This window comes from Phasianus colchicus, chromosome 2, assembly GCF_987193195.1.
Source record: "Phasianus colchicus chromosome 2, bPhaCol1.hap1.1, whole genome shotgun sequence".
Lineage (NCBI taxonomy): Eukaryota > Metazoa > Chordata > Aves > Galliformes > Phasianidae > Phasianus > Phasianus colchicus.
In genome coordinates, this window is record NC_143437.1 from 31,044,644 (window position 1) to 31,072,581 (window position 27,938).

Sequence of the window (27,938 nt, forward strand, 5' to 3'; positions counted from 1 at the left end):
TAGAGAGATTAACAGCTTTGCAAGCAGCAGTCATTCTCATAACACCAATCCTAAGTTTGATTATTCTTAAAAAGCAGCTTTCATTTCTACCAGCTCTGCAAATGGTGTTCATTTTCAGGAGCAAGCAAATCCTGTGGGATCGTTTTTAAATACTGTATGTTCAGATGTATCACACTCTCCATGTGTTACTGCCTGCAGTGAGGATGAGCAGATGAGAATGATTTCTGAAATGTCAGTTTGAGCTCTATACAAGCCGACATTTATTCTCTATTAGGAGAATTCTCAGCTGCCTCCATCTTACTGTTTCTTGATTGATCTGTGTTGGTCTGCTTGTTCATCTGATCTCGTGTTATCAGCAGGTTTGAAGTTGAATCTTTTCCATTCAGTTGATATTTTATAATTTAAAACCAACTCTTTTTTTTTTGGCACATGGGGAATGGCCCCAAAATGCTTCTATATAAAAGAGTTTGTAATCACTGTTATTTATTTGTTTACTTGCTTTGTTTTTAACTTAGAAAGTGTTCTTCAAGTACTGCATTTAGAACTTACTTTTGCATCTGGAAAATAAGCATTTCTTTCTGATTAATGTTTTGCCTTACCTGCCATCAGAACTTAAAGACAGTATCTCCTGGAAGAATGTATGCAATGTTAACAAGAATTATAAGAAAAAGATTTGTAACTGAACTTCTGTATTTTGCTTAACAGAAACCTTTTTAAGAAGTAGTATGCTGAGATCAAACACAAATTACACAAATTTAGAAAAACAATTACACAAGAGGCTCATCCATCCATCATAACAGGATAGCAGAATTTCTTCCTCTTCACTGTGTCTTTGTTGTTTAGATTCCAGCTATTGTTACAGCCACACAAAATGCATTGAAGCACACAATAACTTTGATAGAATAGGTAAGTTATGATTTCAGTACTATCATTTAAAGTCCCATGACTGCATTATAAATTTTCTTTAGATACAGACTGATTGTATCCTGTGTGTATAAATCCTTCTAGGCTAGTGTCCTGAAGGCATGGCACAAGTGGAAAGAACAAAGACAGCTCGAGGAAGGGCAGTATCTGTATGAGGTGCATAGGGAAAAGTCTTCTCTGAATTCAAGGTCAATGCAATGAGATACTCTGTGAAGCTCTCTGAATTTGTCTAAGTCCTGTAAGGTCAGCATTGGCAAGGGCAGCACAGTGTCTTCTTAGCACACGCACTGCTCTCAGGACTGAGCTGTGTGGTGTTTTGTTTTTTTTTTAACTGCCAGAACAGCTCGTTACTCAAGGGTAAAATAATGTATTAAAAAACAGGAAAACAAAATTAATGATGTGAGGGAAATAAAAGTTTTAATTTGTCTTAAGAGAACTTTACATACTTTCTGATGTCTTGGACTCTAACTTTGCTCCTTACCAAAATACATGTTCCTAATTTCTAGTCTGAATTAGTCCAGATGCAGCTTTGCAGACACTGCATTCTGTGATACATTTGCCAGTTTAATTCAACAGCTCTCTACTTTGAATTTTTGACTTCTTTTGAAGGGAATCAGACTGTGATCAAATCACCTGCCATTTTTTTCTTCAACAAAATAAAAGTTTTAAAATCACTCAGTCCCTTTATCTCCAGCCATTATCTATTTTGGGTTCATCTCTGAACTCTGTTCAGCTCATCAGCATTCATTCTGAAATGTGAGTTCCCAAACATCACACATTCCAAGAGCAGTTGCATCAGTTGCAAAATAGAGGTAAATTGGTGCATGCTCCTGCTAGATATTCTGCTTTTTCAATCTTTCAAGCAGTGCATTAGTCCTACTGGCCACAGGGTTGCAGTGAAAGCTCATATTTAGCTACCTATTTCTGACCCCTACATTCTTTTCAGTCAGTGTACTTCAGAAGGAAATCCACTAAACTACCCATATGACCGAGATTCCTTCTTCAGTATGCACCTCACTATATTAAAATACATGTTGGATGCTCATATCAAGCTTATAATGTGATCACTCTACCCTACTGGCCTATTATCTTGTTCTTCTGCCATACCCCTAATCACTCCACTCAAATTCTGTTAATTTTTTTAATGTATTTTTTGTTGTTATTACAGAATTCTGATAAGAACTGATTTTCGGTCATTTAGATTTTTTTCCATTTTACCTCTGTGTAAAATATTCTGAAGGTACTGATAGGGGAAAAAAAAGTAGTAATCAGTTATAATATTAGTAGCTAGTTCTGCCCAGTCCACAATACAGGACAAGAAAATACGTTCAAGATTTCCATCTTTGACTAGTAAAAATTGTACTGTTAGATCCTGTAACAGCCCAATAACAGCAAGAACATGCTACCAATTTCCAACTCTAGGATCACACTTCCTGTCTCATAAAAATGGAAGGTAGAAGGGAGTGCTGAGGCATGCCTAGGTGTTGTGTCAACACAGTTAGGATTCTTCAGACCCAGAAGCTGAGAAATACTTTTTCTGGGCTTGGCAATGTTGATTTAGCCTCAGGTAACACAGTCTCTTCCTTCTCGTCCTCCACCAAGTGTGGAGGGATGCCAAATGTGTTGGGGATGAGACATGTTTACCTAATGTGATTTGACATGAGCTGTACTGCTCTGTTACAACATCAATTCACAAATGCAGAAGATACTGTCAAAATAAATGCTCCTAGAATTTAGGAAAATGCAGTATTGAATCTCTGCTAATTCTAGCAGAGGTTTTCTTTCAAGTTAGGAAGGCTGAAATTTAAGCTTCTTGAAATAATTTTTCAGTTAGCATTTAGAGACAATGCTATTAAGTGAAAAGAATACGGAAATACTACCAATCATAAATAAAAATAATTTATCCTCATTATCATGATTGATGACCATCACAAATGATGATTTTAGACTTGCACATTTATAAAAATGACCCAATTATTTTTAACAGCTATTTCCTACCTTGACATCCCCTATCAGCTACCTGCTGGAAACCATCTAGACAAGAGCATTTGTAAGATCCATCCGTATTCATGCAGTTTCCTCCAAGGCAAATATCACTGTCTTGAAGGCATTCATCAATATCTGAAATAGAAACATAACTGAGTAATTAGATGACACAAAAGCTGACAAAGCTCTTAAGTGATACTTACCAACTTGAAGCTACAGTGTCCTTTAGTTACAGGGTGTGATAGAACGTCCTTCTATATTATATCTTTCATCATACTGTCAAACTGCTTTATTTCTAGAAAGCTTTAAAATCTGAGTTTGTGACATTTCTTCTTACCAAGCACGTCTAGTATGTGCCATCTGCATCACTAATGAAAACTACCATAAATGACCTTTATACCAATCTCTCCATTACTTTTGTAATGACTGTGATGTTAGACTAGTACAAAAATCCAACCAGCTGTATGTTCAGAAGATAGATACAAAACATGCCTAGTGATGCAAACCCATATTTTGAAATATGTATCTTCAGACATGTTTAGACCAAAGATTGCTGAGTCTGAAACGATCTGACTTGGATCTTGTCCACAGCACGTGCAAGCCCACACATGGCTGGTGTGCCACACCAGACAAGATGTGATTGTGGGGACTATTCACACAACAACCACGTGGACAGGTTTGTAGGACACAGGCCACACTGTATGCAGTCAACATCCATGGGTTAGACATGTTGCTTGATACACAGCAGGGCAAGTTTCAGGCTGGAAATTAGATACAAAGCAACCAAATATATAAAGAACAAGATACGAGGCATTGTTTCCACCAAAAGTCTTCTCATTCAGGAAATGGAGTGCAGGTACAGCATTAACTCAGAAAGCACCTATGTTCCAGTGATATTCTACAGTTTTTTAAAAGCAAACAGAAAATAAGAGAACAAAAGAATATAAGTAACTTGCTTCTGCCTCCACAGCACTTTACCTTGTAATTCATTGAGCCTATTGCTATGACAGGACAGATAATTTCCATTGAAAAACTCCACAAAGAGTTTTTCCTTTGCCTTGGAATATTCTTAAGTTCTTAAACATAGATTTGATCTGAATAGATTTGTAACTTTTTTGTGCACTGCAGGAAAAATAACAATTCTAATAATAAAAAAAAAAAAAGGGGGAGGATAGACTTAACCTCATTTCTTTACATTCTGCACATCAAAATGTGCAGAATATTCACAATTACTAATTGTTAATTACTAACTGAGTAATTACTAATTACTCAGTTACATAGTTGGGATTTAATCTATTTGATTAAGATAAGGAAAAGTAGTAGCTTTCTTGCATAAAAAATGTTATGGCAGATAAAATAGCACTTAATGCTGACAAACTCATGACCTTTTGATAACCACATGTTTTGTAATCATTTTCAACTAAGAAATAAATTGTGGTTTATTTAAAAAAACAGCAATTAATTTTGACTGGGAGCCTGAAAAAAATTAACGACTCCCCTGCGCCGAGTTAATGCCAAGTCTCACAACAAGAAAGCATTTTCTGCCAAATTCAGTCAAAATTCATTATTTTCTGTATAGGATGCAAACCTCTTGCTCTCTGATGGAACAGAGCAGGCAGCAACCACAGGAGTGGGTACTCTTGTGGTTACTGTCCAAGCATCTTAAGGAAAAGCAGAGACAGCAACTAATGCTTGAAATGTTCAGTGCTTTTTACCATCTTTCACAGGTGCACATCTAGTACATTTTGGCTAGCAAAATCTCTGAAAGCTGCTGGGAAAACTGGAGTCTCAAGTGCTTTAGACAAGCTCTTTTCCAGTCTATATGTAAGTTCAGCTGATGCATGTAAGTATTTCTTAAGCTGAGGAAGAACAAGAAAAGTGTTCTTACAGCATATAAAACGGTTACACAAAGCATTCTTACAGAGACTAGAACTAGCACTGTCTTTTCAAACACAGTTTCCAAGGTGCAAAAAGAGTCAGCAGTATCACATACTTCCAAAAGTAGCAAAGGGATATAAATGAAAGCATAGAATTTCTTCAACTTCAAGAAGTTAACAGATTTTGTGCACAACTTTTAATAGGAAGATCTTCAGTGAACAAACTGCCTCCACAGATACTAACCACTTTGTCACTGAGTGAAGCCACTGTAGACTTGGTTACAGAATCTTGTGAATGAGACAAAGACTCAGACTAAGAGATGCTTTACTCATTTTTCCTGTATGATCCAATTCCTCCTCTTTTGCCTTAAGAGCTAATATAATTATTTTTTTCCTGAAAATTGCCCTTGAATGGGAACAACAAAGAGATGCAGCATGGATCTCTCCTGACAGCCCATGGCACAGTGATGGAAAGCAGCAGAAGTTACCGTGACTGGTATGAAATGCACCAAAACAGTCAGAGGAGATGTGATAGAAACTACAATGGATTTAAATTAACTTCTTTATTTCATTTGCTCTTCCTCACTACAAGATACTTTAACAAATGATTTTTAAGCTCACACTCTGTTAACAGCATTTCCTAATACAACATCTTTCTCTGCAGACTTAATGGTTTGTGATGCCTCTTGCTGAAGCAATCAAAATGCTTGAAACAGTTCTGCATCCTTCCCTTCCACCCTCTTCTCCCATTATGCAGAGACAAAAGAAAGAAAATCGTTTCTTTTTTAAGATGGACTGGATAAAGAGATCTCTGGAATCTCATCTGCTGAGGCCTGTTGAGGACAGGTTAGATGAGTATCTGTCAGAAATAAGATAGCCTGTTTTATCTTAGGTAGGCAGGCTGGACCAGTGATTCGTTTAACCACATTCTTCTTTGACTCTTGATACAGTACCTCTACATCACAACTCTTGAATGTGTTGAAGCCAACAGGGAGCAACATTCTTTGACACAATTTTCCACTGCCATGCATCATCAGCTCACAGTTCTTGAAGCTGATGCAAGTGATACTGGTAATTCACCAGGAACTCTGAGAAGATCTTATGTTTTTCTATGACCAGACTCTCCAAATAAGTCAGTACTAAAGGGTATCAATGTACTGAAGAAATTAAAAGATATCCTCATTTCTTGTTGGTGAGAACTTCAAGAGATGCTGCCACTCGTTAAACGTGAACAATCCCTCAACATCAGCACTCATAAACTTAGTCTGACAGAAGCTTGTCTTGAGAAACAGCCCTGAGTCAGCTCTGGGTGAAATGCTCTTCTGTCCTAATCAATGGAAGAAGAGGGTTCCTGATGTACTCCTCTGTATGAGAAAGTGGTAACTGCCTCCTAGATTGTGTGAACAATAACCTCACAGCAGAACACATAGCAGGTAGAGCAGCAGTAAGGATCTGTCTCATTTCCTTGCTATTAGCAGCTACAAAAAGCACACCAAGGATTGGAAAGATTATATATGCTAATACTACAACTATGGCAAGAGCTTAACAGAGTTCTTCCTCCAGGTGGGAGATAAAGAAGCAGTGGAGGTAGAATTGTTTCTGGAGCTCTTCAGCAAGAAATTCCATGTGCTCAGGGTCACCATGAGCACTGCAGCAAGAGGCTATACCTATAATGATAATAATAAAGTAACAAATCTGTTTGCTGATTACTGGACATTAAGCTGCCTGACTTGAGAGAAAATAGAATGAGGCTGTTTTCTATAACCTAGCATTTCTCCCTACATTTGCCTAACATCTTTCACTTACTTTGTTTTTAAAAGCACAGAACACAGATTCCCTTCTGAGACAGTGAAAGTTGTGAGCATCAGAGATCTTTATGGAGCACATCAGAGACTGTGCATTTCTCTTGCAATTGCACATGTGGGATTGCAGTGACTGCCTACAGGTTCCCAAAACCAACTGAAGAAGTTTTCACTTAGCAGGCCCCCATGTGAACAGTGTCTGCTGGCAGAAGCTTTTGTAATAGAGAATCCAACACAGACCTCTGCATAAGCAACACGATTTGAAAAAGGTGAATTGTCTTTGGTATCAGTGCCAAGTGCTCTTCTAGCCTTATTCTTGGCAACACACATACTGATTTCTTGTATGTGGAAAGATGACAGAGACTGTTTCTAAGAAACCATAAATAAGTAGCTGTGCAGATGAGAGCTGTTAAACAGTGGACAGTAAAGTATCAAGAAGAAAAGAAGCAATGTATTTTTCTGTTCCATTCACAGAAGAGTTCATGCCTATGGCTGAAATACTCAAGATCTTTTTGAAAAAATGAATCAATAGCTTATGCCCACGAGCTTACCTTCACACTGATCTCCAGTAGCAGACAGCACGTAACCTTGGCTACAAACACATCTGAAAGACCCTTCTGTGTTTCTGCAGTGTCCATTGACACATAGTGATCTGTGCTGGCATTCATCTATATCTGTAGCAGAAAAGACAGGGATGACATGACACATCAAAAATACAGATTACTGAGCAAATAGTGCAGAAAACATCTCTGAAAATAGCAAAGCACAGTGTCATTAGCAAGTATTCCTTCTCTTGATTTTATTTACAAATGCAGACAGACAATACAGTGCATAAAAATATAGGAAACTGCAGATAGAATGTTTCCCTCGAGGTGACTGCATTCACTATTCTCTCCCATAGTGTCAATATATCCCACGGTGGACATGCAAATACACACAGACTCACAAGTACACACACAGACATACTGCTTGAGAGCTACTTTTGTTTCTCTTCTCTCTGGCAAAGGTAACAAGCCAACTCTCCAGTGAGTCAGCAAAACCCACAAAATACTTTCCAGCCAGCTCACCACCTTTTAACAGGGTGTGGTTTTAAGATGCACACTGACAGGCCATTCCCCTGTTAACTTGTACATTGAGGCTCCTTTAAATACTTGCCTTGTAACAGTATTAATCCTGTAAGTATGGGGAAATGTCTCTTTGCTTCCACAACCACTGCTAATCCCTCAGCGCTTCAAGTTCTCATAATGTGGGGTCAGCCTGGGTTACCAAATGGACTTGAACACTAAGTTTAAATTTTCCTATGGAAAAGTCAAAATAGTGGAGGAGAGCAGCACTCTGAATTTAGAACTCACCACGTGTTCTGCATAAGCTAGGAACTGCTTTTCCTCTCTTATTTATAATTACAATTTCTTATCAAATGTTTTAAATTTATATGACAGGTTGTTAGTCACTTCTAGGATTTAGGCACCGGTATCTGTTGTTCTGAAAATACTCTATAATGCAAACAGGAGAAAGTTACTCAGAGGTTTTTCTGGTCTGTGTTATGGCTACAGCCTGATCTCTTTCTTGAGTTGTGGTCCCCCTGCGACCGGAGAAGTTTTGAATCTAAGGATCACCAAATTCTGTGGGGCTGCATGAAGTATCTGGGTGCACGTACAGGCCCTGACTTGAGAAGGGTGCACTTTAAGAAGAGCTGTCTGCACATGCCAGTGTAGCTTGGCAAGGGCTCTTTTCCATGAAAGGCTCAGAGGAAGCAGTCAAACTTTGTCTACATACTTTCCCCAAGACCGGTCTGCTCTGTGTCCCGGACAGCACATTTAACTCACTCACGCCATTTAATGTACAGTGTTGTTTTGTTTCAAATTTCCTGACAAAGTTAAATGAATGATTATTCAGTTCTATTGTATTATTTTAGCACTCAGAAATCCGAATGTGTTTGGTGCTATACACAGACGCTTGTGTAAAGGGAAAAAGAAAAAAAAGGAAAAGAAAAAGCAATTGACAAGAAACTCGGATTTTTGTGTGCTTCCACAGCTTCTCTGAGACATTCCCTCAGATTTTAACTTTGGTGGAGAGGTTGCAAGAGTCCTAATGCCTGCTCAAGGAGGAAAGGGATATTCATGGTTAATATATGTACTCTATGTTCTCTCTCAGACTGCTCAGCTCTGACATCAGACCTAATTTTGATACACCAGAGCAGCCGTGGCAGGAATGTCATATGTGAAAGAAATGCAGGACCCAACACTCTGAGGTGCAGGTACGGTTCTTGGAAATATTACACCACAGTCCCTCTAAGCATGCTGCTCAAAAAGCAGTGATAGCAAAGCAGACGTCAGCTCAGCATTTAATTGACACACTTGGGGGTTCTAAGCCTGCGTTTTTGATTCCACCCTATGATGTGAGAAAAAAAAAAAAAGAAAGATGGAAAGAAAAGCAAATAAGCAAATACCACACTAAAAGTTTAAGGCAGCAAAAGCAACAGTCCCCAAATCTCTAAAATGACAGAAATGTCAAGCATTTTGCAGGAACTCCAAACAAGCAATATAAATATTACTAAACATTGCTGATCTGCTTTATAACCCCAGATGTTTTCTAAGAAATCACAAAAAATACAGTGTGACCATGGAAGTAATAAAATAGAAATCCACATTATTCTTCCATGCTTGGTTATGCAGTCTCAGTGTGATACATTTGTTGTGTCTCCATTAAGAGGAATGCCATTAGATGAAACATTATTTAAAAAGTGCCACTGTATGAATTTTAATCATATTCCTTCCTACCTTCACACTGATCCTCTGATGCAGAGAGTTTGAAACCTTGGCCACAAATACATCTGAAAGACCCCTCAATATTTTCACAATTCCCGTTTGCACAGAGATTGCCATACTGACATTCATTTATATCTGTGAATATAAAGAAAGCAAAAATATATTATTAACTTGAATACAACCATCTTTCAGGTAGGCTTGGGAATTTATTCAACTTCTGTCAGACTTGAGTTGGCCAGTGCTCAGACACAAGCATGCTCACAGGCCACATGACCAAAACACCACTTTCATCCTAGTACTGCAGTTTAGGATGAGATTTTTTTTTTTTTACCCCAATGTGTTTTGTACTACGAATGGTGTGCCAATGTCATTCTCACCTAACTGAAGATACTTTTGCCCATAATTTTCCTCACAGTGTCTTGAACTACAGTGACAGTAGTGCAGAGAAGAGGTCAGCAAGCGCTGGCACTTCCTTGCATTCTGTAGATGCACTCTTAGGAAGTATATATGGCTATGATAAAAGCACTGGCAGCTGCCAATACCTTGTAGCAGTTATTGCTAATCCTTCTGCTATTGCAAGGAACAGTCCAGCAAAATCCCTTGCAGATGTAGGTCAAGCAGGCAGGGCTGTGTTTGAAGCTGTTCTCTCTTAAAGCATTTTTAAAACGTGCTCTTGTCAGAGCCCCCTACCTGCTGCTGCCTCTGCTTGTTCACCTCGTGTTAATATACTGAGGAAAGTACAGAACTCAACCACCGTTCCTGCTGTTGAGTTTTTGCTGTCTTTTAAAGCTAGGGCAATTAACGTGCAGGAGTTCTCTAGTGCGTAACTCAAAACTGTATACAAAACCCATGCATGTGACACAGTACCAGATAATGTTTTTCAAAAGCATTTAAGGGAGCTGGGTTCTAAAGGATGTAACTAACACTGAGGAATTTCAATGGAATTTCTGCATCTTCAAGCAGACCCCTTTGTAAGGGTAGTCTGTCTAAACAGGCTCTATATAGCAACCCCAATGAGTTAAGTCTTTGTAACAAAAGTTTTAAACTCCTATGGTTACCAACTAACCTTTCTTTACAGGGGGATTTTTTTTCCCCTCAGTGTTAACTCAGTTGGCCACTCTCTGTAGTCAACGTGAAAATTGCTACATTACTTACTTAAATATTTTCAGAAATTCTTTCTGAATGCAATTTGTATAAAGAACAAACAATAAAGCACAAAGATAAATAAACCCAGCCAGAATTCATTCAGTATTCTAAACCGATCAGTACTGTCCTTTTTTTCCTAGGGATAGCTTTCACTTAAATGTTAATTTTATTTATTTTGAGGGTTTAGTTAACAGCAAGCAGGTGTCTCTGTTTCTATGGAAAAAACTGTATTTACTGATGCAGAAAAATATTAAATCTCATTTGCTTTTATATGTCAGAAAGCATATTACCCTCAAATATATCTTTTTTCAACACAAAGCACAGAAAATCTGTTAACATAAAGTAAAATCACTGATTATTTGAGAGACTTGAGCTATTTAGGCAGCTGAAGCAGAGGAAGAGCAGAAAAAAGATAAAAAGTTTGAATTCATCATCATCATAGCTTTTATTAGTTACTGTAAATTTCTGCAGAAATATTTTCCTCAGATTTATTTGTTATTCGTGGCTCTTCACAAGGTACTGCACATTTGGAGCTCTGACAGTGCCCACCTGTCCTCAGAGACAAAGGAAATCGCTATTGCTACCTACATTTCAAATCATCTGCAACTCTTTTTTTCCCACTCACTTGAGCCTTTGTAATACCTTGTTTCAGTCTGGCTAAGTAGACAAGACAACAGCATAGGTTCACAGGTCTTCTGCTACAGCAGATTTAGTAGGCAGTGCTACATCCTTCTGCAAGATGAATTTTTGAAATTCCTACTATTTCAAAATGATCTCACTGAACAAAATACAAACTCTGTAAATGACTTGATCACGAGACTTGAAGTTATACTAAGGAAGTTTGTAGATGACAGTACATTGGTAAGAGCTGTTGACTCCCTCAAGAGTAGAGAAGCCCTGCAGAGAGCAATTTACCAATTGGAGGACTGGGCAACTACTACCTGAATGAAGTTGAACAAGAGCAAGTGCCAGATCCTGCCCCTGGGACCAGGCAACCCTTGATATAAGAAGGTGGAGAGCACCCTGCAGAAAGGGATCTGAGGGTTCTAGCTGGTGGCAAGTTGAACATGAGTCAGCAATGTGCCCTGTCAGCCCAAAGGGCCAACCACAGTCTGGGGTTTCTTGACTAAAAGATCAAGAGACTTCCCCACAAAGCCTGAAACAGAAAAGCCAGAAACAGAACCTAAATCTGAGATGAACTCCAGAGCTGTAGGTGATTCTATTGAAGTTCCTTACAGCTGGGCCAAAAGTGGATAGATTGGCTGGCTGACCTGTGTATTAGTTTTGAAAGTTTTCGGCCAGGTCTCTCATGCCATATGGGCAGAATATCTTATTTAACTATGTAGCTGCAAAATTCATCACAGTGTTAACTATGAGGATGAAATGGTCTAAAAATTGTCAAACACTTTCCTTCTCCCCCATTTATTCATCAACACACCATACAATACTCTAGACTCTGCTAATATTCATCGTATATCATGATGCATCACTTTATTTTGAAGTACAAATCTGGTGAGAAAATTATTAAAAAAACAAAACAAAACAGTGAATGCAAGTGAACTTTAAAAAAAATAAATAATTAAAATAGTCCTTGTACAACAGAAATGCATGCTGCAGCCTAGGGAGGTAGGGTGTGCTTATTTTTTAATCTCATCCAATATGCATCTCACGTTGCATGGTCCCAGCTGAACTGCAGTTAATATATTCTGCACAAGTCTGAAGTGAATTGATAGGCTTGCTTTTGTTAAACAACAGATTTGTTCCTGGTTTTAAATCTTGGAAGGTTAAATTATAAATAGCATTAAAGAACTCTAGAATTGTTATGCTGTGCTTTCTAGGACATCAAGTGCTGGTAGAGGAATGAGCTGAGGCAAATAAATCAAAATTAGTGAAACCAGCTCTGAGAAAAATCAGCAGAGCTTCAACTGATCTAAACTAACACTAGAAACAGCTACATTTATGGAACAATGGGCTCAAATACCCGTCATAGATATCTTGGCACATATTTTCCTTCACAGTGTATTTAAATGGTACCATATTGCAAAGCTGTAAGACAAACTATCCATGTTACATTTCCTAAAATGTATATATATAGCTCATCTCCAACATGACGTTAGTCTAGGATAAATAGAAAATGAAGACTGATCACATCACTAATTATGTGAGATGTCTAGGCTTAGAACATTCTATAAAACAAAGGAAAAAAGGAAGTTGTAATAAAAGGGAAAGAAGTATCTGCATCTGAGAACAAATCTTTATTCCCTAAATGAATAAGTCTGTTTGTGAATCTGACCAGTGCAATGAATTCTTGTAGCTCATTCTACTAACCTGGTTAGTAAGAATGAAATAAGTGAAAGGTATGCCATCACATTTTCAACCAGGCTATTTTCATGTAGGTATAGGTACCATGCATATACTGCACAGAGCAAATAGGACATCTTTCACAACTGAGTTCAACTTCAAGTTTCCAGCAGCAGCACTGGAAATGGCACTTAGAACTGAAAGATTTTATTTCTTTTTGCACATTTACTCTCTTATCTCTACCTCAAACAGTTAAAATTCATTTGAAAAAAAAAATCTAATAATTAAAACAAATAGATAAAAATATGTGAGAAATCCTCCTAAAAACCTAACTTAGAATGAGACAAGCTGTTAAAAGATCTGCTGAATCATACAAGATTTGCTGGAAGTATGGAAAACTAAGGTATTAGTAACATGATTCATGAGCAAACTCTCATAGTCTATAGAAAAACCTGCCAGACACAGTGACGTATGATTTTTCAGTTTGTTAAATACCTCCAAGCAATGAATTACTAGCATTTCACCAATAATAAATCCTTTACAGTTACATACTTTTATTTCAGTAATTTTATTTTGTAATGACAATTGTATGGTTTGCAGTCTAGTCTTTTCATTTATGTGCATTAAAACAAGACTTCCTTGTGTCTCCTGAGTCTGAGAAATTAAAGTCATTTCAAAAAATTATATTCTCATTTATTATCTAATGAAATGGGTACAGACATCACAATGCTGTCATCAGGTTTTAACATTTATGAAATACAGCATCGTCAAACAAGGACCAAAACCAGAGACAGAAACAGTACTCAACATACCATGGCACTGTCCATTCCAGCCTCTGAATCCCACTCTGCAGGGTATGCACTGGTAAGAGCCAGGAGCATTAATACACTGTGCATCTGGACAAGTAGTTGGGGTCATGCATTCATCAATGTCTTCAAAAGAGAATACAGAAGGAAATACAGGTCAAAACCATAACAGAAAACTGAATAATGAAGGTAATGTGGTTATCCTGACAGTTAATTTTATACTCATAAATTTAAGGAGTCATGTACTTTCTGTAAGATACCCAGGAAGGTACAAGTTGGAACAGACTTAGACCAGTGAAGAGGCATTGCTAAGACAGAAAACTGGATTACAATGCATGCAACAATCTGAATTCTCTATTATACTGCAATTTCTTGGTTAGGCCCTGCACAACGTGCAGATCAGATTACTGGCTTAGATGGGAGTGAATTCCTTTGTTTACATCACTGAAATGTCTTGAGGTACCCCCTATTATCAGTCTCAGGAAATTCTGGAAGTGCACTGGAATGACAAACTGTAACTGGCTTTGCAAAGGAAAAAATATAATCTGTTACTCCTAGTTTACTGATGACAAAGAGACAGGTTCTGAAAAGCTCAAATATTTGTGGCTAAGCTCTAAGCAGCTACTAATACCTTCTTATCCTGCATCACAGAAACCCACAGTACGTGAAGCATATGCAATTTAATAGAGACTGCATGCAAAAATTGACATTCAAAGACATGTTGCTGTCCAGAGACCAGTGGCTAGATGCTCCAATTTAAATTATGTGTGCAGCCTCAACCCAGCCTGCTCCATACCTGAGTATTACTTTATGACATGGTTTAATTATACAGCAGTAATCTTTCCTACAAAATACTTCCTTTGCTCATTGCAAAGAACTAATGAAATTCACACAGTATAAGTTGTCCCTAACTCAAGCTCCCTAAGCTCCTGTCCGTTCCCTGCTCCAAGCTTTCTACCTGTTGCACCTCCTGCAATTAAGGTCTGCTGCTCCCATCACAGATAGTGCAAGGGTGGCAATTTACTCCAAGTTCTTGAAAGAAACTCACAGAGGAAAAATTGCTTCCAACACCTGTTCCTTCATTGGACAATGCTCCAACCTCTAGGGAATTTGACATTCTGCCTTCAAAGTAGTCACTGATTGTGTACAAATCACATTTTTTCATAGAATCACAACTGTCCAACAGAGTACTTTCTCATAAAAACAGCAACAGTCCTCTGCAATGCTTCTTGGTGAAACACCTGTGAGATTTTAATTAACAAACTACCTTCCTCTGAAACCTGCTCTCAGAACACCTGGACCACATTCACCTTCAAAACACACAACATGAATAATGTATTTGGTACAGAATTTCTCTGCAAAATAAAGTCTAAATGCTGCAAAGCTTTATAAAAATCACAACAAGATTTTCATAGAATCATAAAAGTTGGAAAAGATCTCTAAGATTGTCTAGTCTAACTGTCCACCTACCACCAATACCGCCCAGGTGTGGCCTCACCTCTAAGCTTTTTATAGGAATACTTGTTTACAGTGATGCTCCACTGTGCCTGTAACACTACTCCATGAACACTGAGCTCAGTAAGAAGAACATACATGCAATCTGTATGTCTCCCCAGCTGGGCCCACAACACTGTGTGCATATAGCTTGAAGACAGAATTAAGATGGGGCAAGTAAGTGCAAATAAACTGCATGTATTATGTGCAGCTTAGAGAATATTTGCTTTTGTTTTTGAAGTGAGGAGGAGGTAGAAAGGAGTTATTTGTGGAATTTGAAATTTTTTGGTAGACTGACTATAATGTGTAGGTGTAATGACATGGCAAAATGATTCCCTGAATGTGTCATTTCCTTGGTTTGATGGATTTAGTGTAGGAGGGATTTTCCTCAAAGTAACCTTAAATAACTTTCAGCAGAAAACTCCATTTTGGAGATTACATATTATTACACCACCACACTACTTAAAATACAAGTTAATAAGAAATTTGATGCACCGTGATATTCTGATTTTTTAGTCTATTTTAGTCACAGAGATTCTCTACTGACAGAAAAGATTTGGAAAAAATAGTTTTAAGAGCAGTGTGTGAAGTTTTATTAAATAGGAAAAAAACCTGTCTAAATAGAAAAAGGAATGTCTTAGTAATGCTCAGAGCAGCAAATATGTCCCCAGCAACTTTATGTTGCTTATCTGCTAGGCAACCTAATATGTTAAAAATTTTATTGTCATAGGTAATTTAGAATAAAGGATGAACAAAAACAACACTAAAATGAAACAGCTGTCTGTAGTTTTTAGTTCACAGTTTGTGCTGAAAGTGAAAAGAAAGGAAAAAAAGAACAACAAAAAATGCAAAAGTGTCACAATGGAAAATAACACGATGTTCAGTTGTCCTAGGATATCCTGCAATATAAAATATCTGCTAGATATATATTTCCAAACTGATAAAAAATACAGTCATCTTATCATTTGTTACCCAATTTGTTTGGAAACAGAACTTTCACAGTTAGAGGATTCCATGGCAAGTGCTGCTAAAATAACTGTGCTAAGATGAAACAGAATAAGCTGTTCCAGATTTTGTCCATTTTGGGGGAATTCCTTTGCAGCATCTTACATCTAGATAAGAGGAATTGAACTGCAGTTACAGACATCAAATAACTGAAAATATTTCTTGCTTAACCTTGCTCCCTCTGAAAATTCTCCCTTTGTAGATCATGCCTCAGTGCTAAATCTCCCTTGAGCAGCAGGCAGTCATAATCTTTTCAAACAGCAGTAACGTTTGGAACTTGCTGTGATATGAATAAATCGTAACTTAACTTAATTGTCCAGGACATCTTGCAAGATAAAACAATCAATGCCCTTTTGAACATTCTGTCATTTTTAGCTGCTGCACAGGGGGGAATTAAATGACCTGAAGGCAAACTAAATGTGAGTGAAATCCAACGGTAAGTCTAAGCTAAAGAAATTACCCATGGAAGTAAGCACAGAGTAGAATGGGAGAAAAGAACTCCGAACACAGATAGATATAATGCTACTGTGCCAAGACATAGGAAAACAAACAGCAAATGAACATTGGAATGAATTAAAAGAAATATCAGATAGAAAAATAATAAACATTAAAATAACTCCACAGAGATTTTTGCATATTTCTATACAATAGCCTGCTTTCTTTAAAAATAAGTAGATATAAAGCTTGAAATCAGAAACAGCAGTCGATAGGGAAACAGACAACATGAACAAATGCCTCCTCCTATTGCATTTGTTTGGCTTGGCAGCCATTTGTTACTACTGGTGAAGAGTCCAAACTCACCTTCACATTCACCTCTCCTGTTCATCTGGTACCCACTGTCACAATATTCACATCTATATGAGCCAACAGTATTTATACAGAAACCTTCCCCGCAAGTATGAGGTCGTGAACATTCATCAAAATCTGCAGAAATGAAAAAAAGATGTTAAGACAAACTCTGCTCCACCATGAAGTAAACAAATGCTCGCATCATCCCTAAACGCTGCTCTAAATAAATATTAGTTAATAAGCTTAGATTTTTAAGCTGTTTGCAGGTCACAGCCCTAAAGTTCTTTTTATTGAGCAGTTTTGTCTTTACCTTGTTGCTTGTAATCAAAGAGAGAATAAGTTCTAGAAACAGTCAGTGGTAGGAAGAAGGTAGTGATCAGCCCTGTGGTTACAAACACATCACTTGCCACTGGGTGCATCTTGTGCTCAAGGCAGCACTAACTTAAGGAAGATCATAGCACCTTCATCTGCTTCTGTTACTCTGCAGCATCCTTGGATGTTTGCAGTTACGTCTAGAAATATGGTTTGTTACAACTGCTACTGACTGAAGGAGTTGTGAATATTTTTATTTCCCATCACATAAGGTGTTTGTACTAAATGGTAGTTTTCCTAAATAAATATGATACTGAATGTTTTTTATTTTTTTTTCCAACAACAGATCAGTAGGAGAACACACTCAAATACTCTCCACAATATCTGATGAGAGACAGTTAAAAATACTTCCTGACACCAGCTCAGTACCAATGACAATGAGGAAAAAAGGTGAAAGGAGATTTCAGGGAGGTTTAGATAAGTTTCCTGATTTTATTTTATTTTGTAAAGGAGAGCAGCAATTACCAACGCAGTCAGTTCCATCTTCACTGGCCATGAATCCAGCTTGGCAAATACATAGGAAACTTCCCTCAGTATTTTCACAGCGTCCAAGGGAACAGAGATGAGGTGTCTGATTACACTCATTAATATCTATAAAAGAAATAAAAATATAAGACTATAGAATAACATAGTTAGTTGTGATTCAGTCAATGCTCATATGTGATGCTTTTGAAAAGATTGTCCTGTAATTATTGTAACTATTTGAAAAGATACATTGAATGGTTTTGGTTGGAAAAAAAATACTCTTATTGGCTTAGACTACATGACTTCAGGCATTGGCCTGAAGAACGTGACATGATTACTATTCAAACCACTGCAGTGAGTGTAAGCGGACACAGAACATTAATACATTTCAGTTGAAATGGAAGAATTTTAAGTTGCCATTTGGCTACATGTGTGCATGCAGATTATTTTTTAAATGTGATAGTTGCATTTGATAGTACGTGTATCACTGTGAAGGTACTGGATTTCTGGTAGCATGAAAAGCCAATGGTATACAATCTGGAAACGTGATATAACTGAGTCTTCCTGATCCAAGTTACCGAGAAACCAGCATTCTCTGAAAGGAGGAAAGACATCAATTCAGCTGCTTCCAGATCTGAAATGGCTCATTCAGAGCCAGCCTGGGCTCCTCCTCATTCTCATCAGAGCTCCTTGTTCCACAATTCAGTAGCTTTGTGGGGACAAAGACCTCACTTATAGATCTCCTAATGTGCTTCTGGGATGCCTACAGTATTTCTTCTCTTTTTCTGCAAGTGGTTGGAAAGGAAAGACCTAACAAAACGACCGGATTTAGTCCAGATGCAAAAGCTGGTTGATTGTCAAATCATTCTGAGAAACAGGCACTACTTTGGCTGCTCCTTCTCTGAAGTGTGTTTTTTCCAAGAAGTTTGGCAATTTTAGATACTGTGATTTCAAACTGAGAAGAGATGGTCTGTCTCATCTCACAAAGGAAAGTCTTTCATTCAACTTTAATTAAATTTACATTCAGTTCTGAGTGGTGAAAAGCTGTATCAGAGACAAGCTGGCAAACTTCATTTGACATACAAGAACAAGTTTTTGTATAGTTAGGAAGCATTTGGTAGAGGAAGCAGCTCCTGACTGCTCTTTAGCATATCCCTCCTGATTAGACTCTACATTTCAAACATTTCATAACATGATTATTTCAGATCTTTGAAAACATCCATTCATACCAGAGCATTTTGTCTGCTGATCATTAAGTCTATATCCCTCGTAGCAGATGCAGGTGTATCCCACAGGCAAATTAACGCAGTGTCCTGCTCCACAGATATCAGGATTAACTGTACACTCGTTGATTTCTAAGCAAACAAAACAAAACTTCAAATTATACTCTCCCACAAAGTTGTTTAAATGCACAATATTCTGTAATCCAAGAAAAAAATTGGGCCTGAAAGCAACTGTAAATCAAGTTTTAATTTTAAGTCCTGAGCTTCAGTAATAGATAATTTATCTTGTAGATAAAGAAACCATCCAGGCTTTTCCTAGTGACGTCTTTTCATGTCTCATCCAAGATCTATAAATGGAAACAAAAACACACTACAAGAATATAAGAAAAAAATATACAATTTAATCTTCATAGAAAAGGTTAAGAAAATACCTGTGGTGGGTTTCCGATTATTTTTTTTTCTTTTCTTTTTTTTCCCCTACAGAATATACAGCTGTTACCAGCTTGGATGTCTTTGTAAGATAAGGACATTCAGTAATGGGCAGCACTGGGCGTTCAACTCTTTGAGTTGTTTCAGAAATTCTCTGAGTATACATGTTACTGCCAAGAAGACTAATTAATATATTTGGATGCAAATTAAGTTTATGTAAGAAATGGTAATGTCTTAGAAGTTATATTCTTAGAAGTTATAATCTAGAAAAGAAAAATAATTCCTTCAGACTATTCAGAAACAAATCACATTTACATGTAACTAAATCTGAAAGGGCAGAATAGAGATTTTAAGAATTACCTCAATGTAAGTAATTCAGTTTATATAATAAGATTTTATCTTGCAAATCTTACCTCATTTGCATTTTACTATCTCTTAAATATCTGAATAGCACTTGGAACTGTATTGGAACAGATTATTTCATAATTATTACATTATGTAATAACCTAATTGATTTCTTTCACAGCAATTTCTAGTTCCAATCATTTTCCTGAGAAAACAAGACTCTTCCCACAGATTCAGGAAGGTTTAACGGGAGACAGAATCGTATCTCAAACAGCAGAGTGATTCAGACCCTATATACACTATATACCCATAAATCCACAGCCCATAAATCCATTGGCTGTGTCTGCATGAATAAAAACCATCTTTTAAAAGGTTTTTTTTTTGTTTTTTTTTTTTGTTTTTTTTTTTTTTAATTTTTATTTTTAAGATAGTAACCATTAACAAATTCACTTTGTGAATGCAAACTGGAACACCACATGGTATATCTGGCTATTTCTACCATATAAAATACAAAGTATTTACCTGGATACTGTGATTACTTCAAAGCCTGTGTTAATTCTGACTCTAGCCAATCTGACATTGCAGTGCTTTTGTGTATACATAGTACATTGAGCTTTTTGTTTTCAAATTTATAGCAAATGAAATTTCACAGCCTTTGACACTGAACTAAGACTTAGTTTCTGCTATGTAAGAAATATTACTTGCACTTCTGTTGTTTTCACTTCCTGACACATGGATGCAGAAAGGACATCTTTAATACATCAGGAAGGAAAAACAAAAACATTAAATGACCACTTCAAAATCTCAGAGTAACTTTGAGTCTGTTTTTTGTAGAACATGCCCATCTGTATCCCATGAAGTATACATCCCACAAAGACCATGGCCATGTGTAAGCTACAATGAAGATATGTGAAGACTGTCTACAGAAGTCACTGGTAGCCCAGAACTCTACGAGTGGTTGTTAAGTTAATGTCTAAAAATTATTCAAGAAAACACAAAGCCCTGTATTTTGCTGTATTATTATAGGAAGATAAATAAAGAGAAAATTTCCGTCTTATCAGTCCCATTTTTAAACTTAAAAACATTCTACCTTACTAAATTCTTAGTTAATAGCATCTTTCACTACTTTCCTAATATAGCATTCAGGGTAAAAGTAAACTTTTCGAAGCACATTTTATATATAGTATATATTTACAACACATTCTATTACCAGTCAGAAGAATTAATACTTTTGAAATCCTCCTGAAAAGGGCTGACTGAAAATTTCCTTAAGAAATATTTGATCTGTGAATAACCTGGTTTCTTGAGAAAGACATTGAAGCTGTACATATTAGCTATTAAGAACCCATGAAGGATTTTGATTTTGGAGAAAAAAACAGAAATGAAAAGAGAAAAATTATTAAGCAACCTATTTGATGAATCATCCTTTTTTTTTCCATTATTCATTATTTTTTAACATGTAAATACTGCATATTGCAAATATACATTGTAAATTCACATGCTAAGCAAAAGGGCAAACAAATTTCAACACAGGACTCAAGCTCAACCATTTTTTTGGAACATGAAAAACCATGAAATTAAGAAATAGCTCACTGTGGTGTATACATGAAGAGAGGAAATGGAGCACAGAAGTGCAGAAATTGACACAGAGTATTTCAGAGGAAATGTTAAGACTGAAGTCTTGAAGTAAAAAATACAAAATTCACTTGAAGTAAAAATCTAAAACAGAGACTGGTGAAAGGCACCAAGGAAAGCACACAATCACGGGGTTAGTCACTTCTAATGTTTGCCAAGGAGAGTCAGAAAAGGAACTCTTAACTCATCCCAAACCTAACCTACTTATTACCTTATATGAAGATTTATTCTCTGCAAACATGAGACTTTCATTTCTTAGGAGACAAAAACAGATCCAGTTATTCACTCATAAGTCTTGAAAAAAGACTAGAGTGCTTGAAATCAACAGAACACAGCACCCTCTCAGAGAACTGAGTACTAGGCTTTCTCCTTAGTAATCCCAGAGATAAAAGGTGCGTTCAGGCATTGCACTGATCTCAAAGAGCTAAAGCAGAAAATAGAGAAGGAACGCTTCCTTTCAGTCTGAAATTATGGCATATTTACTGACATAGGAGGCGGCAAATTCTTCAGCAAATTAGAAAGGTTACAGAGATTTGTCAGTTTTCCATAGACAAATCAATTTCCATGACTTGTACATACAGTAACAAGATTTGGCACATACTGCTTGCCTTTGGGAAGACATTCAGAAGGAGAAGTGAAAGGCACTAGGCAGTATAGGTAACAAGTAAAAAGATAGTCTAGATAATGAGTAAATGCAAATGCTGATGTCATGGTAGCCAGGAAAAACACTAATATATATGCCACAAGGTTAACTATAGAATGCACAACATACTGCAAGAAGGAAAATTCTAGAATTCTCCATGTGTCCTGGTAAGTTAAACCAACCATCAAACAACTTGAATCAGTTACTCTTAATGCAAGTATGTAGGTCTCTCCAAAAGTAATACCTCCTATTTATTTCAGTGGAAACTGCAACAGATACAAAGAGCACAATAACACAATCTGATAGAGCACAGCTGCAGCTTCAAAATACTCCTTTTCAACATAGACACTACCATTAGCCATGCATTTTCACCAGCAGCGATCAACAGCCTGCGTGCTGCACTCAAAAATCTGAACCAGTGGAGGTGACCCACTGTTCACAACTGCTATGATGACACAGTTTGTAGAAAAATGTTGCCCATGCAATCCATCATTCATCAGCCCAAGCAGATGGAAGTCAAAATGTGCCAAACCCTGACTATGAGGTGGGTGTGGTAGGACAGTCCAGTCAAGATAGGCAATGTGCTCCACTGTTTTCAAGCTGGTATGGGGCCTGGCATTATCATGCTGTAGAAGAAAGGTTGTTGTCTTCTCTGGTTTGACTCTGCAAGTTTGAGTCTTCATCTTAGTATTACAAGGTAGTGGTCAGAATTATCTGTCCAGGTTCCAGGAATAGAAGAATCACCCCTTTCCTATCCAAAAAGACAGTGCACATCACTTTACATGCTGAGGGCTGCCTCTGGAATTTTTTCTTCAATGGGGGATTCACACGTCACTACTCCAGAGTCACAGTGGTGATAGCATGTCTTGCCACTGGTAATGATCGATCCAGGAAACTGTCACCTTCAGCCTTGGTTCAGTAGGTCCTGACAAATTTGAATACAGTGTTCTTTCTGTTCCTGCGTGAGCATTGGTGAGACCCACTTGGTGCAAGCTTCGCAATATTCCAATGTTGCCACCATTGTTTCCAATGCATTGAAGCTGATGTTCAGCTCCATACACAATTCCCAGAGGTCATAATCCGCCAAGTTACAACAATGAGATGATCCAGATGCTATTTTGTGGTGTGACAAGCTGCGCAAGGCCATCCACTTTGTAACTCATCTTTCACATCAAAGTCACCGCTGCTGAAATGCACCATCTACTGCCTCACCATGCTAACCACCACTGTTTGGTTTCCAGAAATGTCCAGCAAGCACTGATAAATGTCAGTGAGAGCCATTTTTTCCACATAGAGGAATTCGATGACACACCTTTGCTTCATATACACTTTCATATCAGACTGCCCCTCTGCTGCAATCGGTCACATGGCAACAAAATGGAATATCCAAAGGAAAGTTTAACCTCTACTGCCATACCACCAACACCCATCTCTGACATCATGGGCCAACATAGTAAGATAGGAGGCATTACTTTCAGAAAAGCCCTCATGTATTACAAGGAGAGGAATAGTCAAAACTTCCAGTATTCAGATAACGCACTATGTGCTGAGATAATGATAAAGAGTTTAAGAAGTTTAAGAAACACAGTGATAAAGTAGGAATACAAAGACTGCAGGGCATGCTGAACTAGATCAGCAAGCTCTTATCCAACTATATAGTTCAATCAACATATCTATGAAAGTATCTAAGAGCTAAAATTGGGCTGAATGCTAGAGCACGAAAGAGTTCACAGATTTGGAGCAAGGAGATACTAAGATCAGTACTACAGTATATCTGACCAAATGAAATCGAACAATTTTTCCACAGGTGCTCCAGAATTAACCCTGTAAGAGCTACTGATATACTAACACGGAATCACTTTTAACATATGGGACAAAAACAGCAACAGAGAAAATTACGCACAGAGTAAGAAATGGTTAGCCATGAGTACGGCAGTACAGATTTCTCTATACACTTACTGTTTCAAACTTAATGGCATTCAACTTAATGACAGCATTAAGTTGAGCATCATAAGAAAAAGAAAGTTAAAATACACAGAGATTACTGAAATACAAAACCATGACATAATTCTAGCATCTCTCAGATTGGCAGGCACTCTCTGGTATAAGAAATGGTTGAGAAAAAACCTACAGTTATAAATGCTGTAAGTAAACTGTGGCAAAATTGGCTTCCATCCACACGTGTAACACACAAAATTCTGGGAATTTCCACAGATCGTCTTCTCTTAAACTGGTTGCTTTTAAAAAATGTAAATAGTTTTTTTCTGGTTAATCATCATTTCGATATTAAAACATAGTGAACTTCTGCAGGACAGCTGACAAGATATAGCTCCAAAGACAAGACAGGAGATCTGGAAAGACTCACTCATACAACCTGCACGTATGGAAAAAATGAGTATAGAGAGAAAAGAAAAGCTGGAAGTTTCAAAGGACAGCCCACAGTTTGCTTGCTTCTGTCTCAGTTCTTGCAAGATCACATTGGAAATAGTCCGCTTCAGTTTCTAAGAGAAAGGGTCTTTTGTAATCCGCTTTAACTGAGACATTTTCTGTCCCAGATATCTCAAATGGTTTCTGATGCTTTCTAAAAGCTGCCTTATGTGTCAAAGGACAAAATGGGGATAACAACATGGATTTTAGTTCACGTATAATCCTTCTCTATCACTGCCAAAAAATCACTTCTACCAGTTTCCCAGAAGGAATACAGCCTGTGGATGAAAACTCACCATCCATCATCACATCTGGAGCCTGACATAATCTGTCTTGCTGTTTCTGTCTTGACTTGGAACTTATGTAGTCCACAAACCTTGATTTAGTAGCTCACAGTATAATGTGATATTGCTCCTCAGCATTTCTTTTGCTCACCCACTCAACACCTTTACTGGTATCTAATGTTAGTCATATTCTCTATCTGCAGAGGTGTCTTCATGGTCTTGAAGGGGAAAAAAAAAAAATGCATACACTTCTTCAGTCTCACTTCCTTGCCCTTTATACATCCAACTTCTACTTCTGGACAGCGTAACACTAAACTTTACTACTCCACTGTCCCCTCTATCTGGTTGCTGCTGAGTACTCTTCTGACAGCAAAGCTTGCATCAGGATGTTCCTCTTGTCACTTTTTGAACCTTCCACCTCCAACAGCCTGGCTAGTCTGTAGAGCTCAGACAGGACATACACCAGACTGAACCATACCTGTTCTGCTTGATACTATTCACTTCACTGACTATACAGTCTTACTTTTATTTTCTGAATTGTGGTAGTGCCTAGAAACTCCAGTTATAAATCACAGCCCCTCTGAACATATCAAAATGGAGTTGCGAATCTTTTTAAACCACTGACAATGCTGTAAATGCATATTTGTCTCTGCTGTTCACGAGTCAATAGTTCACACTGAATATTGGTCTGCAGTTGCAGATTGGGCAGTATGAGGTGGAATTACTCATTTTTGTTTCTACCATGTATTTGCAGGCACAAAAATCACAATCTTGGGAGGGCCCACTCCAAGCTCTGGTGACAGCACCCTAATTTCTGTGGGGTTTTTTGTACTTTTTCTTCCTACCTCTCCATAGAGTACTTCTTTCTGTTGTACAGCAATATTCTCTTAGCTATTCTAATTCTGAAGGAATGTGGAACAAGTTACTACGTCAGGAATTCACTTATTTTAGTACTTATTTTAGTCATTTCTTAACTTATTTTAGTACTTAAAAGGAAGCACAATACCTGTAACTTGAGTAGGTGCAATTACTTGACTTGCACTAGAAGTAGAGACTTCAGGAGCAACTTCAACAGGCAGAGGAGGAGATGTTTTCTCAATCACTACTGTGTGACATAGAATAGAAATCAATCATATGTAAAAAACAAACAAACCATCCCTAAATCCTCAGACCATCCACACATGATACTGAACTAGCCAGATACTATGAGGCTTTTCACTAGTTTATTCTGCTTAGATCTGGAGTAGAAAAAATAGTGTAACTGGGTAGCCATCATTCTACCACTTTACCATTTCTGAAAAAAACTGAGGTGCTGAAGAAAGCAAGAACAGAAAATTTCTGCATTTGAAGTTAGGCATACTTCTACAAAAAGGCACTTATAATGTTTCCTCTTGAGTGGATTATAAGGCTTTAACTCTGCTGACATTCAAATTCTCACATACACACTCCAGGATTTCACTTTTGTCTCCAGCATATCTTTGCTTCACATGACTTGCATAGCACCCAAACAATGGCAACCTCTCAATTCATCCTGCTTCAGGTTCCATGGCTGGTTTTTTGTTTTTGTTTTTTCTTTTTCACCCTTTCTACTCATGGAAAAATTGCTTATTAAGCTGCAGTCAGTTTTTCATTCCCCTGTTACCATTGCTGTTCTCCCATTCTTTGAAGAGTTTCAAGTACTCTCCCACTGAAAGACAAGTTACCTGGAAACTGTGGATGCAGGTTAATTGTTGAAATTCCAGGAGAAAGCTGAGGCTGTCCAGGCTCTAGGATTTGCTTTTCTTGATCAAGTGAAACTAATTCCTAAAAGAATAATTAGAAATTTACTTTCTGAAAATACTGTCTTAATTCAGCTATCATAAGAAACCACAAACTCCTGGATTGAGAAAGTGTTAATATTCTCCCTTGGGAGGTTTTAGATAGCTAGTCATGAATCACCACCAATATAAACATGAAAGAACAGGGAATACTGTTTTTAAACAATGGCATTCAAATTAACGTTGGTTTTATTTGAAGGAGCCATTTCATGGAGATTCTAATCCTATCTTTAGCTTTGTCACTCCATTGGTCCCCATCTTCTGGTCTTTACTTGCATAAAAAAACAGTATTTAATTGAAATTCAGCATCACACAAAAGTATACAGGCACACCTGTAAATCTTGGACAGCTGTGAAGGGTTCTCTCTTAGCTATTGCTCTGAACATCATATTTTCATGTTAGATGCTTGTAAGCCTTTAGGAAAAGGGTACGAAGCACAGCTGCAGTTATTGCATAGAATGGATCCTACGATCTTCAGCAGAGATGACATACAACTTCCAGAATGGAGGACTTGAAACAAATAAGCACCTGTTCTGCACTAAACGTATTTTGATCCTAAAAAACTATGCAACTGAAGTAGGTATCAATGAGTCTCTCAGGCAGGAACCACAAACAGTCCTCACAGCTTCCTGCCGTTCGCCTCCAACTCACTTTCTGTAGTCCTCAGTATCAGTGTCTCTCCTTCATACTGCCTGCAGTTTTCAATACCCTCCTTAAAATACAAACTCCAGGATCAGACAGAACAATACAGAACTTTACCAGCACCAAAGGGAGGTTAAAGTCACTTATTTGCTGTACTTCCCTATTTGCCTGTTTTTTATGTATGATAACAACACAAACACTTTTTGTCCACAGAGAGTTGCTTGTTCCTCGCAACCCCTAAATGCTCTTCAGAGTTACTGTATCATAGGTTGTACACATTGCCTGCATTCTAATTCCTAGATACATTACATGATGTTTTACCTGATCAGGGGCTGCAGTTGCCACTAAAACCAGAAAGAAAAAAAAGAAAATTAATCAATCTTCACATAACACTAACTTACACCATTCAATTTTAAACTGCTATCACATTTGAAGATGGTTGTTACCATTACACAAAGCTTTCAGACTCTATCCTTATTCCAAAATTGTGAAAAACTGAAGTAGTGTTCCTAAAACAAATGTAAAAGCTAACCTGCAACCATAAAAGACTCTGGACACCAACCAATGCTTGTAATTATTTACTTAGCATTCAGCCTTCTTAAGGTTTCTATTTTTTTTTCTTTGAAACAATTCAAGAAACTCATTTGTTATTTATTCACTGACTGAACTCTTACAATTCCTTCAGGAATATCAACATCTGTAATTATATGAAGGTTAGTTAATTCCATTGTCATAGTGACATGTAAATAACCAGTAAC

General features: G+C 37.4%; 2 protein-coding genes across 17 annotated transcripts in view; one reads left to right on the top strand and one right to left on the bottom strand.

The window, feature by feature from the left end:
- On the top strand, window positions 1–23,310 carry LOC149918935 (uncharacterized). Of its 10 annotated transcripts, XM_090135268.1 has the most exons (7): window positions 1–906; window positions 1,009–1,112; window positions 3,502–3,586; window positions 4,638–4,753; window positions 8,744–8,846; window positions 17,557–17,660; window positions 19,914–23,310. In XM_090135268.1, the coding sequence occupies exons 3-7, from the start codon at window positions 3,519–3,521 to the stop codon at window positions 20,012–20,014; spliced, it is 492 nt and encodes a 163-aa protein (XP_089991394.1). In that variant the 5' UTR covers window positions 1–906; window positions 1,009–1,112; window positions 3,502–3,518; the 3' UTR covers window positions 20,015–23,310. The 10 variants fall into 10 exon arrangements, 3 of the variants coding, with proteins under 3 accessions (XP_089991394.1, XP_089991397.1, XP_089991395.1); XR_016464142.1 differs by having other exon boundaries at window positions 1–1,112; window positions 4,638–4,734; XM_090135271.1 differs by having other exon boundaries at window positions 1–1,112; window positions 20,567–23,310.
- LTBP1 (latent transforming growth factor beta binding protein 1) overlaps window positions 1–27,938 on the bottom strand; it is a 187,540-nt gene that overhangs the window by 36,761 nt on the left and 122,841 nt on the right. For 4 of the 7 annotated variants that reach the window (XM_090135253.1, XM_031593374.2, XM_031593361.2 and 1 more), the window contains exons 13-22: window positions 27,502–27,524; window positions 26,425–26,524; window positions 25,728–25,826; window positions 18,965–19,090; window positions 17,736–17,861; window positions 16,911–17,033; window positions 13,617–13,736; window positions 9,370–9,492; window positions 7,141–7,263; window positions 2,923–3,045 (exon numbers count right to left, since the gene is read on the bottom strand). In XM_090135253.1, the coding sequence (XP_089991379.1) occupies window positions 2,923–3,045; window positions 7,141–7,263; window positions 9,370–9,492; window positions 13,617–13,736; window positions 16,911–17,033; window positions 17,736–17,861; window positions 18,965–19,090; window positions 25,728–25,826; window positions 26,425–26,524; window positions 27,502–27,524 (1,086 nt within the window). The remainder of the gene's footprint in view (window positions 1–2,922; window positions 3,046–7,140; window positions 7,264–9,369; window positions 9,493–13,616; window positions 13,737–16,910; window positions 17,034–17,735; window positions 17,862–18,964; window positions 19,091–25,727; window positions 25,827–26,424; window positions 26,525–27,501; window positions 27,525–27,938) is intronic. The other 3 variants (XM_031593368.2, XM_090135256.1, XM_090135254.1) reach the window with 1 other exon arrangement.